The sequence below is a fragment of the Papaver somniferum genome, unplaced genomic scaffold (assembly GCF_003573695.1).
Source record: "Papaver somniferum cultivar HN1 unplaced genomic scaffold, ASM357369v1 unplaced-scaffold_128, whole genome shotgun sequence".
NCBI classification, from domain to species: Eukaryota; Viridiplantae; Streptophyta; class Magnoliopsida; order Ranunculales; family Papaveraceae; genus Papaver; species Papaver somniferum.
Window position 1 is genome coordinate 14,350,705 of NW_020621936.1, and position 16,133 is coordinate 14,366,837.

Sequence of the window (16,133 nt, forward strand, 5' to 3'; positions counted from 1 at the left end):
TTATTGCTTCCAAATGACTGAGACCTTCTATATCTATTTACGGTCTCCACGACTACAGAATTCTGATTTCAAAGAAAATATGCACCGTCATGACTCGTAATACTCACACATGAATACCATAATGGCACTCCTTATCCAACACGTAACTGTCTCTTTCGAGGCCATTAAATACAACCTTGGGAGACTGATTTTCCCATGGTGTGGAATTAATTCGACTTAGGATAGTTTTCCTTTACCATCCAAAAACACTTAGGATTTTCTTGGGGCGCCACGTAATTTTGCTAGTATGCACCTTGCCACTTGCGAGAAGCAAGAGCGAGCACTCTAGCAGATTCGACACTTTTATGCTCATTTCATAGAACTCTCCAAGCTCTGTGCGTGCCTTTACCAAAGTCACATTTACAAGGCACATTGCATTTGGCCCCATTTGGCCTCGAAGTCACTGAGTGTAATCATTTGTTTTTGCTAAGAACCTCCGAATAATCATTGCGGCGTGGAGATACGGGGACAGAAGATCTGAAATTCTGGAACCAGAAATTCGCAGCGTTTTTCCGGGGGTTTCTGTCGAGAAATATTATGAAAACAAGGATGAATATCTAATATCGAGGTAAAAGTAGGGTCTTAATTTCAACAAAATATACGAAAAAGACTATACAAGTTTCTTCTCTAGGAGCAAAAGGGCATTGTGCATTTGTGCGTAACGAGTTATACGTTCATTTGTCGGGTACTTCGATTTTGATTCACTGTAAAGGGTTAGGCTTTTGCTGGTGGTGTGATCCGTTACCTTTTCTAGGGGTTTTCTTCTTTTTTGTTTTTGATTTCTTCCTTTTTTTGGGGTTGAATTTAGGGTTAGGTTTCACAGATTCTGGGAAACTTTTAAGATCAAGTTCCTACCTCTAGAGGTTTTCTTAAGGTGAAAGTAAAAACTCGTTCGTATTGAAGCAGTGGAGGAATCCGTAAGATCAAGTAATTAAAGTGTGTATAAAGTTGGTTGAACTATTGATTTCAACTTCATATCATAACCATCTGGAGAAGTTGTAGATTGAAGGTAAAATTTCTGAGGTCTTGTTGATTTGATTGTTGAAAAATGGGGATGTTGATACTATGTGAAGTTTTTTCGTTTTGATTGGTGGATCTGGTTTTGTATGTGGAGATATTTAGGGTTTAACATTGCTGCTAAGACCAAAATTGATTGTTGAGTCAACCCTTGAATTGAAACGCTAAAATCATCTAGTTTGGTAGTTTTTTTTTTTTGTTTTTTTTTGTCAATGTGTGAACAACCCTTATTATCTAATGGAGATGTGGGAATAATATGTATGATAACAGAACTGATATTAGGTTCAAGAATGAACTTCAGTAATAGGTAATTCAAAGAAAATCAGAAGTTTTAGTGGCTTAGTGGCGCTTTAAACATTATATGTCTTAACCTCTTGCTGGTGAATTGAGTCTTCCTTCTTGTTGCTTTACTTTGTATATTATTTCGTTTTGGCCATTCTAGATCTATTGTCTCTTCAGGATCATTCTGGTTCTGTAGAATTTTGATGATAACAGTGTAGTAAAGGTGATCTTTCATATAAATTCTCAATCTCCATGAGACTGAGTGTCTCTTATTATTTTTTCATTTTTACACCTTTTTACACTTGCTCTTAACTTTTCTGCTGCTATGTCCTTCTTTTGGTTTTCTTAATAGTGGTTCCTTCTCTTTGTTGCTGTTAATTTACTACCTGCTGTATGTATATACGGACAGGTCTTTCCCAGCACCTGCAATTCTTTCTTGATAAGCTACTGTTACAAATGGCTGAAGTTTCGGATCAATCCAAAGATGTGCCTGAAAACCTATCATCAGTGGATAAAACAAAAGAAACTAAGACTACGAAGAAGCAGCGCAAAGGAATCTTTTCTCGGATATGGAACGGACTCTTTGGATCCCGCAAAGATGATTTTGAGAAGAGATTACAAAATATATCCAAGGAAGAAGCTACCGTTATGGCGAGGATGAAGAGGAGAACTCAAAGTTGGCGAAGGATGGCTAGAAATCTTATTGTTTTCTCTGTTCTGCTTGAGGTGAGTTTTCTTACCTAATTTTTGGCATGGTTTGTAACTTATACATGCTACCGTATTCTTGTTGTGACCCTGTTAGTTGACCACCTTTACCCTTCAAGAAGCGTTTGAATGTTCATCCATCATAATATATTGGCACAACGCTTTTCTGTGGCTAGAAGTGATCTCTCTATTGCATCCTTGCAACGTAAATACACATTCTCTGGTTAAAAACAATGATTTTATTCACCTGCAAAATCTTCACATACAAAAACAACGTAATGGAAACTGTTTATGCTTTAGAAAATGATAAATAGATGTTATTTCACCACCACTCATATTTTAAATACTCGACTGTTATGGTGCTAAAGTGTGGATTTGTATTTTACATCTCTATGTATTTAATTTTTTGCAAAATCATCTTTAACATGTAAAGAGCTATGGTTGTGAGGTCCGGTTGAATTCAATCTTGGGTGGTATGCTGGTATTGATCTTGCCCATGGTTTCAATAATTGATAGCGTGCCTCCGTGCGAGCCAGGCCATCAATGTCATGTCACATGTTCATTTACAGCCTCAGGCACAGGCTACGGTTTTTACCTAAATATATTCCAAGAAAAAAATCGCATTGTGAGGCGATTCTTTTCAAAAGACAAAACCCCCGCCTAGATTGTCTTTCTCTGGGATTATGTCAAATTTTGTCCTCTATAAAGAGTCTGTGTTGAGTTTTGATAAAGAGTCCTGTATTGGGTTTTGATAAATCATAAAATCTCTAGCCCTTTGAAGAAAATCTTGTCTGCAGCAAAAGGACTGCTTAATTTTTTTTTCTTACAGCAAGGCATTCGAGGCATACGCCTCGAGACGTGCATTGAACCACGTCAGGAAATGCTGATGTGTGAGGCAAGATGTTATTATAAACCTTGATCTTACCTAGCTTGAAAATCCAATTTCAGGCTGTTGCAGTAGCCTATGCAATCATGACGACACGAACACTGGATTTAGAATGGAAGACGAGAGCTATTCGAGTTTTGCCAATGTTTCTTTTGCCTGGCCTAACCGCTGTTATTTACACAACTCTGGGAAGCTTCTCAAGGATGTGTAAGTGTCTTAAACTCTACCAGACAGTTTTATTCTTCCGGTTTTATTGCTGATAATTCTTGTTCTGCTATTTACTTTTATTCTTTTTGTATGTTGAAATGGTTGAGCAACTATAATTTTTTATGTTCCCATTTACTTCACGTGGTCAGGTTGTGCTACTTACTCAAGACTGTTCGTCAATTAATTCATAATTTAGCTTCATATTTGTACTTCGGCAATTAATATGTTGTAAACTTGTTGCTTCGTATTTTGTTTAATGCTTGAATCATCGATATGACTCATATAAAGTAGAGTACTCTTTGACAATTCATGCAAGATGTCCCATCGTTAGGCCCCAGCACCAGCAATAAAAGTTATACCACCGTAAGAATCTTTTACAAGTTATTTTCGATTAACAAAAAAGCATTGCCTTTCACAAATCAAGTGCACTAGATTAATAGTCTGAGACTTTGAGATGACATGACGTCAAATTAGGACCTTTTGTGGATCATCAACTTTTTCTTCTTGCAACCAGTTCTCTGTTTGCATACAACCTGTCATATTTGAATGATAACTTGAGTATTGTTGCAGTTTTGCTGGTTATACTAATTGTTCCTTGCTTAGTTTTTTGTTTCTAGTGTTTCTGGATATTTTGGTTCAGAATTCCATTTTCAGAATCTTAATTATATTTCATTGTGCATTTTTAGGCGAACGCAAGGACAAGAAAACCCTCGAGAGACTGCGTGAGGAAAGGCAAGCAAAAATCGATGAACTTAAAGAGAGGACAAACTATTACATTACCCAACAGCTCATTCAGGTAACCGAAATAATCTTTTCTTGTCCAATCTTCCATTGTCAGTTATCATGCATGAGGCCAAATAAAGCTTACTGTGTCGCATATACTTTTAATAGTTGTCTCCGTTCAATAAGTGCATATGTTGACGCATCGTGAATATAAATGATTGGAATGTTTACTTGGATATAAGTATGCTGATATAGGTAAGTTCTCAGATACTAAGTGATGATGGTATGTCTCTCCACTTCATAGCAAACATATGATGATGTGAATAAAGGAAGTCCGCATGGATTTATACATGAGATTGATATTCCGCTGAGTTATTGGATAGTGGGGGTTAATGGTTAGGTTGTGTGCTTCTCCCATACATATCTAATTTATGTGGCTCCCTCTTGTTTAAGTGAATGCTAGTGTCATAAGAGCTTTTTATATCGGTCATGTGGAACCACATAGAATAAGATAACTATGCTAAACAAAATTTACTATTATCTCTGGCATTGCAGAGATACGACCCTGATCCAGCAGCAAAGGCAGCTGCTGCATCAGTCTTGGCATCAAAGTTGGGAGCGGATTCGGGGTTGAAAGTGTTTTTGGGGGATGAATCAAAGGTTGATCCTGCATCAGGAAAAAGCAGAGATGTCGAGCTTGCGCAATCTAAAGGGCTAAGGAACCGGCAGAACAGATCTAACAGTACTGGAACCCTTGCTTTGAATCAATCACTTGAGGAAGTGCCAGACAATGTGGGTCCCACTGGCTCTGAGCCTGCAACACACAATCAGGTGGTTGTTGATCACCATCCAAATTCTACCATACAAGACGGGGGATGGGTTGCACGTATTGCGGCATTGCTTGTAGGCGAAGATCCAACACAGTCATATGCCCTGATTTGTGGCAATTGCCATATGCACAATGGTCAGTCAGTTTCAACTCTAATCCATGATCTAATCATACTCTCGGTTTCTAGGTTTTATAATTCTTATACTTTGTTTTCTTCGATGGTACATGACAATTTTGTGGCTCACGAATTGCGATCAGCAAATAAGTTTTAATACCATCTGCAAACCAGTATAACCTGAAACACCTTCCCATGACATCTGAAAACCATATCAAGTTTATTTGAAATGAATAGATCCAATTTCTTCAGAGAATAAGAGACGCTATCCCCCACAACCTCGCTTGTTTGATGATTCTGCATTACAGGTTTATTGGGTTTAAAGATAATGAATATGTGTCTGTCCCTGGTCCGTGAGAAATACGAGTAATTATTAGTATCTGTGTTGTTAGCCTTCAGTTTCGGACAGCTTGTGTTGGGATGTTATATGTATTGATGCTAGCGCATAACTAATTACTGATTTGTTTTCTGCAGGGCTTGCAAGGAAAGAAGATTTTTCTTACATCACTTACTACTGCCCACATTGTCATGCTCTGAATAAGTCAAAACAATTGGAAGAGAGTGGTGCTTCTGCCGCCAATTCCTCACATGCAAGTATTCCAGACACTCCAAACAGTGGTGAGGCCACCATTGCCCCAACTAGCAGCAACCTCATAAACAAGAATTTATCAGCCGTTGTGGAGACTCTTGCGGGCGAGATTGAAGAGAAGGTTGCTGAGCCAGAGAGCAGTTAATTGGATGGAGATTCTTGTAGTACCTACTACACATACATGGTTGCATATTGTGGGCTTTGGCATTATCTTTTCAACGTATGCGTCTTTGCCAGTGAAAGAAACCGAATCATGTACTGGATTAGGTCAGTTCGTGTGCTGTTATGTTATTTTTTTGATTTGTTTTTGCGGTGTAAGAAAAAAAAGTATATGGAGATATAGGCATGGACACAGATGGTTGATGAAACCGGAGCGACCACCGGTCTGTTTATAAGGAACAGCAGCTCTAACAGTTGCTACTGGAATGGACAGTTTACTAGCCTGTTTTTGCAGATAATGCCTTGGGGGTGTTATTTACTAATCTGAAGACAGACGGCAGTTGTCTTCTTATATGTTTTAAAAAGAGATAAAAAGTAAATAATAGGCTATACTTTTTTTGTGCAATTTGATTTAGGGATTATTCTGTTCACCATAGATAATTTTCTTTCAAGTCGTGTAAGATTAAGTACACCCCTTGTACTTCAAATTCGACACAAGTCACAGAACTACAGTAAACAACTTATAATGATATTTCTTCTAGAGCATCATCCTATTTTCCTTAAAACTAAGTACTAGTTGTGAATGTGAGTATAATTTGAGAATGGTCGATTACTTGTGTTTTAACCTAGACCCAAGGCTAATGATTATATATCAAACCTTCAAACTCTTTTTGCATTACTATATGTTTTTCCTGACTACTAGTAAGTAGTAGTTGTCCATGCTTCATCCATCGAGTCTATTTCTTGAATATCATCAAAAGGTGTTACATGTATGCGTCAAGCTCGTTGAGTCTGCTCAAGTCCCCGAGCAAAGACAAGGATACTATTTGGTATCTGCTCCAACCAGTTCACTCCCAATGTGTGAGTCAAGCTCGTTGAGTCTGCTCAAGTCCCGGAGCAAGGACAAGGATTTGCACGACTTATTTTTCCAGCTAAATTCAACATTTTAAAATTCTGGGTGCCAGTTTCTGGTCGAATGAAGTTGACTATAGCTTAAATTTGAAGGAGCCAAGTTGTATGATAACCGAGACATGAATCTTACCAGTTACCAGTTACCACTGATCCGATTTCCTCCCAACTACAATTTTGTGAGCTTGGTTGCTTACTAGTTGAAACTCGTTGAATAATGGAATTGCACCTTCGAAAAGGTTGCCATTTAAAGCAAGAAAACCAAGACGAAGACTAGAAGTAAAAGAGCTGATGAAATCCAAAGAGGCAACCATACGATTATACTCGGTATTACACAAACTTTTGAAGGCTGCCTAAATTCTCCAATAAAGTAGTGCAATGATCCAGGATCCAGGAATTCCTCCAGTGAACCTAACAAATGCAAAAATTGAATTCGATAAGATTCGGAAACTTATCTCCACCATCACTTGGAATTTCCTCCCATTAAGTTGTTAGCAGGCAAACCAAAATGAAAAGTAACTTTGTATAGGAGGAACAAATTCAGCGAGATTGTTTACGGAAAGTTTCAATTTTCTTAAACTTTTAAAGACAATCCAACCAGCTAGGTATCAGCCACCGACAGTGTTAGACTGTTAGTTCCCAAGTCTAGAATAGCTGGTGTAGAAGTGTTTCCAATGTAAAATGGGATTGTACCAAAAAGTTGATTCTGATTTAACTTGAGAAGTCGAGACTCGTAGTTGATTCTGACTTAAAGGGATGTTGACCGATTCCCTGTTGGATAATACCAAGTACTGTAATGGATTTCCCTCCCAGTCGAGAATTCAGAATTCGACTCTGAATGCAAGTATGTTCTGTCAGTATTAATGTTTAAAGTAGGTAGTTGAGAACGTTCGCCGATATCATTAAGAATAATTAGAGTACCCGTAAGTCAAGTGTGCGCAGAAAAGAGAGGTTACCGAGGTCATGACTGTAAGGTTCCTGTATTCAAGCTGCTCAGGTGCCATGAGAATCACAAGTTCCCCTACAAACTCGGAGTTTCCTTAAGCTGCAGCTATGTGCAAGGCCATCTTTGTAGACTGTAACTGCATCCGATTTAATACTATCAATGCAACTCCAGCCTTTTGGGAATCACCTTTCATTCTGGCATATCTCAGATGTTTGATTTCATAGAAAATGCATATATGAACCTGTCAGATTGATGAAATTCTGCCAGCAGTAGGTTACAGAAGAAATCGCTATAAAGAACACAGTTACGAAATAAAAGATTTGGTTCCCGAATTTCAGTGGACTACATGTATTACAACTCTTCAGCAGGATCCAAACTCAACAAGTAGGCAGCCAAGCCAACAACAGGAACAAACCTTAATTTTTCTACTGTGTTAACACTGCTCTCTTTCACATTATCTATGTTATCACCAATCAACCAAGGCTGGAAAACTGTGTAGAGGCAACTGTCCCATATGAAGGCATATCCTACTCGATCTGATCCAAGATAGCTTAAGAAATATTCCCATCGGTCCGTCAGGATCCCAAAATTTCCATCCATTCGACCAAAGCATGCCCACACTAAACATAGTGTACAAACAGCGCCGCCTATCAGTCCGACGACAGGTGCACCATCTACCATCACAGCTTCCAATTTAGAAGGTTCTTTGGGAGAGGATTCAGTGTCAGCTTTGTTAAGTCGGATTGCCATGTAGGGCATTAAGAATGCTGTCACCAATTATGCATAAACGCGAAAATTGGTTACAAAGAAAACAAACCATTTTAAAGTTTTAATTAATATTTCAGCCATAATAAACCATATTTTAGACAGTTAGATGGAGAATACTGTTTGTGAGGAACATCTGGAAACCCCATAAGACATCAAGTGATCCCTTGAATCTGTTTCTCTTGCGATCCGTGAATAACAAGGGAGCAAACATGAGTGTCCACCCAATCACAAAATTGAATAATCCTTCCTCCATCTGATATCACGCAGAAAGAAAATAGCCAAAGGCATCAGCATGTGAATCTTTTGATCAACCAAAGGAAAACAAATGTGAGAAATAGAGAAAAGATTTGTTGACTGCTAAAGCTATTACTTGAAACATGTCAAATGACCTTACCGTGTGAATCACCGGGGACTCAAGCACATGAATTCCAACTACTCTGCCAATAAACCCAGGAAAACATTACAATCAAGCAACACTTGCAAAGCAATAATTCACTTGCAATTAGCAGAGTAGAAAAATTGACATACTGGAGTTCATCAGTGGCAAGATAAAGAAGAAATTCAGAGAAAACCCCACTAGAGAATTAATGGTGTCTTGGCTAATCGCCCATACTGGATCCCCCTGTAACAAGTATAATAATTATATCATATCGAGCTCGTTTAATTGCTTTCCAAACAGTAATGATAATCAACAAGTAATGCATACCGGTGCAAAGGGGAGGATAAAAAGCCAGACAATGTATACACCTTCAGCTGTCCACAACAAAAGCTGTAGTACTATATTATTATTATTATTATTATTATTATTATCATCATCTTGGGTTTCTTCAGAATTAATGTTTTTGAACTTTTCAGATGCTCTACACTTAATCTTCATACCCAATTTGGTTTTCTTCTTCACTGCTACCAAATGAAGTTGTTCTTGATGAATCCGATGATGCAATTTACTGATGTTGTTGTCATTGAGAGTTTTTCTTACAATTCCATGACCCAATTGACAATTAGAAACTAACGAAGATTGAATTGAAAGAGGAAGAGAGGATTTTACCGGAAGAAATGAAGTGCAAGAAAAGCTAGATAATAATAACACCATTTTTATCCCTTCACCTCCTCTGAAGAAGAAGCTCCAGTGGAAAGAAATGCAGATTTTTTTTAATTAATTATTTATTTCCAGTAATGAAATGATAATTTTCAATGGACCAGATTGCCCCTTAATATAAACTAAATATTTGTAAATACATTTGATTTTACAAGGCTGTCTCTTATCTTCTTAAGCCTTTGCAGAGCCTCTCTTATTGTAATACGCATTTCAGGAGCATCGAGAGCACAAGATAACCCAACTCCTATAGTAGAAATGAAAAATCCATGTTCAATTTGCTTATCTTCAAAATGACAACTACTGCCAGTAATGCCGTTCATTATAATTGGTAATGATGGTTCTGATGTTTGGTGCAACATTTGCAGCTGAGGGTCCAGTACTTGCAAAATGTCATTAGGGTAAACCGATTCGACCCACTTGACCAAGCTTATTCCTCCATTAAATCCTTCATGTGTTGGACTTCGTCCTGTAAACATCTCTAGCAACATTATGCCGAAACTGTAAACGTCCCCTCTTGTCGATGGCTTCAGTCCTTGTCCATACTCTGCAATCCCATTAATAAAAAATGTGCTCAGAATTGATTGATTATTCACCAACACATTTATGATTTTTCTTGAGCATATAAGATTGTTAAGACATAAGAAAAACCCTTACCTGGAGGTATATACCCAATGGAGCCCTTGAGCCCATAGGTTGCAGTAGTTGTAGACTGATCATTGCCGTCAGTATTCAGCAACGTTCTTGCTAACCCAAAGTCTCCAACTTTTGCAGTCATGTCATGGTCTAAGATTATGTTACTCGGCTTAAGGTCACAATGCACCACAGGAACTTCACAATCATGGTGCAGGTAATCCAATGCGCTCGCAACATCTATTGCAACATTCAGTCTCTCCACCCCATTCAATACTACCGGCCCATTTTCCTGATCTTCATCCCTATAGTCCATACTGTTTACAAATGCATTTTCCTCGTCGTTGTAGTCGCTGTCATCATCACTACTAACTGTTCTTCTTCTTCTTATTCTCCCTCTGATCCAATCATCCAAGCTCCCGTTACTCAAAAACTCGTAAACTAAAGCTCTAAACTCGGTGGAATTTGTTTTTCTAAGAACAATACTAGAGCAAGACGTAATAAGTTTAACAAGATTTCTATGGCGAACGCTTTTTAAAGCATCACATTCAGCAAAGAAACTCTTTGAAGCTCCTGCTTGATCGAGATTTAGAACTTTAACCGCAACCATAACCTCTCCCCAAAGCTTTCCTTTGTATACAGATCCAAAACTCCCACTTCCAACCAAATTTGCCTCGTCAAAATTATCCGTTGCAGCACGAAGTTCTTCATAAGAAACCAGTTGATGTCTTCCTCTAAACAGCTCCTCGTCATGTACTTTAATCTTATTTGAAACACCTCCATTGGCTGCATTTTTTCTGTAGATCAACATATAATACACAAACGAAGCCACCAATAACAGACAAAAGACAGACGATGATGCTATAATAAGCAGGACTACAACTCGAGTCGCCACTGATTTTTTCCTTCGTTGTCGACAAACCGATAGAGAAGATGAAAAATGAGATGAATTAGCACAAAGTTTAAAGTTTCCTTGTACATAAACGTTGGTGAAGTTTTCGAAAACACCAGTACTTGGAAGTTGCCCCTCAAGGTTATTGTAAGAGAGGTTCAAGAAATGGAGGGCTTGGAGTTTTTCAAGATTGTTTGGAATAGGACCGGAGAGTTGGTTTGAGGAGAGGTCTAGTATTTCCAATCCTAAAACATTAGCCAATCTTGAAGGAATACGACCAGAGAAGGAATTACTCGACATGAATAGTTTCTGTAAACTCCTGCATCCTTCGATCGAATTCGGGATACTTCCAGATAGCTTGTTATGGGAAACATCGATGGTCACAAGATTTTTCAAGTTTCGTACTTCTTGAGGCAGAGAACCACTTAAAGAATTTCTGGACATGTTTAAGAGACTTGATAGACCAGATATCCCCGAAAGTACTTGTCCAGGTATGCTTCCATTGAGTTCATTTCTGGACAAATCCATCGAATTAAGCCGCTGCAAGCTGCCTAAACTATTTGGTATTGCTCCAGACAGTCCATTCCCATGCAAGTCAAGCACATTGAGTTTGTTTAAGTCGCCGAGCGTGGGCGGGATTCCGCCAGAAATTTTGTTTTCAGCCAAAACCAACTCTTGCAAATTCTTAAGATCTCCAATTTCTGGTGGAATTTCACCAGAAATCGAATTGTAGCTTAAATTTAAAAGAGCCAAATTGGTCAGAAGACTAATTGAGGGAGGAATCTTGCCACTGATCCGATTTCCACCCAAGTATAATTTTGTGAGCTTGGTTGCTGACAGGGCGAACCCAATGGATTCTGGAATCGCACCTTGGAAAAGATTGCCATCCAGAGCAAGAAAATCAAGATGCGGACTAGTCCTAAAAGAGCTGATGAAATCCAATGAGCCAGCTATACGATTATACCCGACATTATACATTCGAAGGCTACGTAAATTCCCAAGCCCTGGTGGAACAGTTCCCTCTAGTAAATTATGTGCCATACGAATGTTCTGAATATTTGGCAAGTAATGCAGTGAACCAGGAATTCCTCCAGTGAACTTATTAATGCAAAAATTGAAGTCAATAAGATTTGGAAGTTTATCTCCCACATCACTTGGAATTTCACCCCATAAGTTATTAGAAGGCAAGGCAAAATGAACGAGAGAAGCAATGTTGTATAAAGATGGTGGCACAGTACCGGTAAGATTGTTAATGGAAAGACTCAGTGTTTTCAACTTTTGAAGACGACCCAACTCGCTCGGTATCGGCCCGCCGATAGTGTTCGTTCCCAAGTCTAGAACTGTGAGTGAAGAAATGTTTCCAATGGATGGTGGGATTGTACCGGAAAGCTGATTCTGGTTTAACTTGAGAACTTGTAGTCTAAGGAGATACTGACCGATTTCCGGTGGGATGTTACCAGTGAATTGATTCCCCATCAAGTCGAGAATTCTGAGCTCTGAACACTTGACTATGCTTAGCGGGATTTGGCCGTGGATGTTGTTACTACTGATGTTTAAAGTACGAAGCTGACAAAGTTCACCGATATAATTCGGAAGAGTCAGAGTACCGGAGAATTTGTTGTTCGGCAAGTGAAGTACGCGAAGAAAAGAGAGGCTGCCGAGACTTAAGGTTCCTGACAAACCAAGTCCCTCAAGATCAAGCCCCGTAACTCTTGTTTGGTTCTTGTTTCTGGTACTATTATTACCAACAATTACTTGGTCGCAGATGACACCGGTCCATTCGCAGACATTATTTAAGCTTGTGTTCCATGAAGATAAAGTATTTGATGGATCTATTATTGAAGACTTGAATAACAGTAGAGCTTCTCTGTCTACTGTAAGAGAAGATGATTCCACATAGTGAACAAATGATGAATTGTTTCGAGAATTTGTAGAGCTCAGAATAAGAATGAAAATCGAAACTGAAAACTTAAAGATATGTAGATGATGTAGGTGAAAATCCATATTTGATCGATGAAATGATGCAAGAGATAAGATGCTTATTTATATGTGAATTTGAAGAGATTTGTAGAGTTTCGTAAACTTTGAAGTCCTTGACTCGCTACTCATATCACTTTCATGGTGTGATCGAATCCTTAAAGTTCACATTAAAGTCTTGTTTAATGACCAAGTTGCACATGCCGTGGAATGGAGGTTACACAATGCCACATTTTTTATCGACACCATGCGAGAGTTATCATACCTGATTTTGTTGTAATTTTGGCTTTGAGTTTTGATCGGATTAGTCGTCCATTGTCATTGTCAAACCTTTGCCTAAACGAGTCAACTTTTTTTGCTGTAAATTTTACATCATTTATTCATTTCACGTAGCTAGTTATGGTACCGAAGACTGTAGAGAAAATTAACAAGTTTGATGGATGATGAATGTGTTATGAAGAATTCAAAGACGCGTTATTAGGTGGATAACTATTTTCTGATGTACCCGACGAGTGCATTTTATACGGCATTGAAGTTGTGGTTGGACTTCTTATACCCATGCTTGAACTATACGTTAAGTTAACATCAACAGTACCACAACAACAATCATAAATTGCGATGATATTTTAGTATCAAATTAATTCGTCAAATTTTTAACGGAAGATTTTACCTATTTCCTATCCCCATTTTTCCTAAATTCCATCCAAATCACACAAATCAATTTTTATTTAATTCATTCTAATTTGAGTGAAACAAAACTCACCATACTGCACGGATAATCTTCATCTTCATCCCACCGTCTCTCTCTCAAATCTAACCCACTAATCGTCCACCGGAAAAAAAAAATCTAACCATAAATCTATTGACCTGCCTACTAATGCTAGCGCCGTCACGCCACCTATATACTACCATCACCCTAATCTCTGTACTGTACTGTACATAGACATGGTCTAATCATGGTTTTGTACCCAAAATTAAAAGAAACATAACTAAAATTAATCACGTAATTGCTAATTAAAGTTTTCTTCTTATTGATTTTTCTTTAAGTTTTTTTTATTGATGCAGCTGAAACAAAGTGCAATCGAACCAAAATTGATATATCAATCACCAAGGAAACATATAGATACATCACTATTTTAATTAGGGGTGCACGTATCCTACTCTTACCTGCCACCCTATCCTACCCGTCACAATTTTTATCCGTATCTTATCCTACCCGATAATTGACGGGTAAGGTGACGGTTAAACTTTATCTTATCCGTCGTCAAATGGGTAGGGTGACGGATAAAACCCGAAATTATCCTACCCTACCCGCTTACCCGTCTGATATATTTAAAAGACCAAATAATCCCTATCCTTTATTCTGTCTCGTGTCCATTGTACCGTTATTTTAAAACAAACAAGGGGTAAAATGTTAACTCCATTTTTTTTGTCAAGTCGATCTAAATCTAAACAGAAAATTATCATTTCTCGTTTTCTCCTTCAACCATTTCTCCTCTACCTTACTCTTCTCGATCTCATGTTCGTCTTTCAGAGTCTCGTTTAAAACCCTTTGATCGGTTGGTTCAAGGTAGGATCCAATTGCAAAGTTGATTTTGTTTCATTTTATTTTTTTGCGTTAAATTGATTGAAAAATCTTAGGGTTTTTACTATTTCATGCATGTTGCAGGATACTATCTTAGGTAATCTTAATTGATTAGGACAGTTCCAAAATATGATTTCTAGCTAAAACCCATGCCTTAGATGCATAGATTTTCAATATTTCAATCAATTTCAGTGAGATTTTGATTATGTGAGTAACCAAGTATTCACAATTAACATGGAGGGCTAAACCAACAAAGAATAGTGAAGAGTAGAGAAGAAACAAAGAAGATTATAGAAGAAGATCGGTTAGCATCTGAAGAAACTCCATCAAGAGCTGCTGAAGCTGCCCACAAAAGGTTTATTCTCTATTTTTCTTATCCTGGATTGTTTGTTTTCTTATCTTCTTTTGTTTTCTTACCTGAAGGTCCTGAATCTATTGTTGAATTATTTTGCTTCTAGGATTTTCTATTGAAAATTATCCAGAGCCACCTGCTAACACTACTACGGAAACCCCAACTGATATTGCAGAACAACCCAAGCTCATGAGTGCTGCTCTGGTTAAGGCTGCAAAGCAGGTAAAGTAGAGCAAAAAAACATTGAATCCCATTTGCTGAATGCGAGAACCCTTAGGAATACGTATGCATTTGTTACATTGATGGTGTAATTGGATGATTGGGTAGTTTGGTTGTATTGTTTCAGTTATAGTTGATATACCTCTCAGTTTGATTGCATGGATTGGTAGTTTAATTCAAGACTTTGGAAGAAGATTCATGGTTGGATATACTGATTTTTGATTAGTTTAAACATTGAAAAATGTTGATGTTATCACTTATGAACAAAAAAGATCATAGTCAGAATAGTAGTTCTTGATAGATATACAAACTGCTTGAAGATGTGGAAATTTAATTCGCCTCATCTGTTTATATGGAGTAAATAGTAGTTGACATGTTTTTGATTAGTTGACTTAAGGAATTTTGTAACTGTACTGGTTCTTTTGCTGCTGTGTATTTTTGGTTGAGCTGATGGCTAAGAAATTCTTTGTATGAATAATAAATGACGGGGAAATAAATTCTAACTGAGCTGGGGGTTCTTGTTTCAATGATGACACTGGATTTTTTTTTTTGTATTCCAGTGTTTTTCAGAGTTAGGGTCAAAGAAGCCTTGGATTTTCAACATGAGGAGACGTTTGATTGATGGAGATCGCAGTATGTAAGATATCAACACTTGTAGTCATGCAGTATGTATTACCAAAAAAGCCTGCCTAAAGAAATTTACAGATAAAGAAGAATTTTACATATAATTAACTTCCTTTGTCTTGAGAAACCAGAGTTACAAAACCTTGAAATGTTTCTACAGTGGTCCCATATTGTTACAAAACCTTGAATGGTCCTGCAGTTAATGAATTGGCATCAGATTTTAGCTTACACTTTTAGGTAGCGTTGTTCTACTGTCCCTTGCAAGTATTAAAACTTTGTCCCATTACACTGTTTAAGCACATTGTTATACTGTTTTAGCTTACTGGGTGTCCATAAGGTATTCATTTTTTTAGTGAATCATCTGTGGGTAGTTATTGTTCTTAAAATTGCAAAGCTGTCTTGTTCTTCTTGCAAAGCTGTCTTGACCATGAGTACATATTTACAAAATTCTGTGTAGGTAACTTCCATGTTTTGAGAATATAGGCTGGTTTGTGATACTATCTCCAGTTTGTAGGTAGCCCTGTGTTACTTTCTCTTTGTATTCCATCATCGTAGATGATGATTGAAAAAGGTCATACGAA

General features: G+C 37.7%; 3 protein-coding genes across 3 annotated transcripts; 1 reads left to right on the forward strand and 2 right to left on the reverse strand.

Annotated features, from left to right (window-relative positions):
* Nucleotides 1–546: 546 nt before the first annotated feature.
* LOC113331741 (uncharacterized protein At2g24330-like) lies at nucleotides 547–6,099 on the forward strand. The gene is made up of 6 exons (XM_026578385.1): nucleotides 547–1,048; nucleotides 1,748–2,064; nucleotides 2,992–3,136; nucleotides 3,823–3,932; nucleotides 4,415–4,823; nucleotides 5,278–6,099. The coding sequence occupies exons 2-6, from the start codon at nucleotides 1,795–1,797 to the stop codon at nucleotides 5,535–5,537; spliced, it is 1,194 nt and encodes a 397-aa protein (XP_026434170.1). The 5' UTR covers nucleotides 547–1,048; nucleotides 1,748–1,794; the 3' UTR covers nucleotides 5,538–6,099.
* Nucleotides 6,100–7,627: 1,528 nt separating this feature from the next.
* LOC113331742 lies at nucleotides 7,628–9,312 on the reverse strand. The gene is made up of 5 exons (XM_026578386.1): nucleotides 8,881–9,312; nucleotides 8,703–8,796; nucleotides 8,569–8,606; nucleotides 8,292–8,427; nucleotides 7,628–8,173 (listed from the first exon to the last, which is right to left on the reverse strand). The coding sequence occupies exons 1-5, from the start codon at nucleotides 9,265–9,267 to the stop codon at nucleotides 7,758–7,760; spliced, it is 1,071 nt and encodes a 356-aa protein (XP_026434171.1). The 5' UTR covers nucleotides 9,268–9,312; the 3' UTR covers nucleotides 7,628–7,757.
* LOC113331740 (probable LRR receptor-like serine/threonine-protein kinase At3g47570) lies at nucleotides 9,267–12,868 on the reverse strand. Its single transcript, XM_026578384.1, has 2 exons — nucleotides 9,928–12,868; nucleotides 9,267–9,817 (listed from the first exon to the last, which is right to left on the reverse strand). Exons 1-2 carry the CDS (start codon nucleotides 12,797–12,799, stop codon nucleotides 9,396–9,398), a joined length of 3,294 nt encoding a protein of 1,097 aa, XP_026434169.1. The 5' UTR covers nucleotides 12,800–12,868; the 3' UTR covers nucleotides 9,267–9,395.
* Nucleotides 12,869–16,133: the final 3,265 nt, after the last annotated feature.

What these genes read in the sequence shown, in the direction of transcription:
- LOC113331742 (XM_026578386.1), bottom strand. Translation starts at nt 9,267, where the DNA reads ATGGTGTTATTATTATCTAGCTTTTCTTGCACTTCATTTCTTCCGGTA. An exon ending in AGTCCCCGGTGATTCACACG is followed by an intron (nt 8,428 to 8,568) that starts GTAAGGTCATTT and finishes GCGTGATATCAG; the next exon opens with ATGGAGGAAGGATTATTCAA. An exon ending in CCAGATGTTCCTCACAAACA is followed by an intron (nt 8,174 to 8,291) that starts GTATTCTCCATC and finishes AATTGGTGACAG; the next exon opens with CATTCTTAATGCCCTACATG.
- LOC113331741 (XM_026578385.1), top strand. Translation starts at nt 1,795, where the DNA reads ATGGCTGAAGTTTCGGATCAATCCAAAGATGTGCCTGAAAACCTATCA. An exon ending in TTTTCTCTGTTCTGCTTGAG is followed by an intron (nt 2,065 to 2,991) that starts GTGAGTTTTCTT and finishes ATCCAATTTCAG; the next exon opens with GCTGTTGCAGTAGCCTATGC. An exon ending in TTACCCAACAGCTCATTCAG is followed by an intron (nt 3,933 to 4,414) that starts GTAACCGAAATA and finishes CTGGCATTGCAG; the next exon opens with AGATACGACCCTGATCCAGC.
- LOC113331740 (XM_026578384.1), bottom strand. Translation starts at nt 12,799, where the DNA reads ATGGATTTTCACCTACATCATCTACATATCTTTAAGTTTTCAGTTTCG. An exon ending in CATTGGGTATATACCTCCAG is followed by an intron (nt 9,818 to 9,927) that starts GTAAGGGTTTTT and finishes ATGGGATTGCAG; the next exon opens with AGTATGGACAAGGACTGAAG.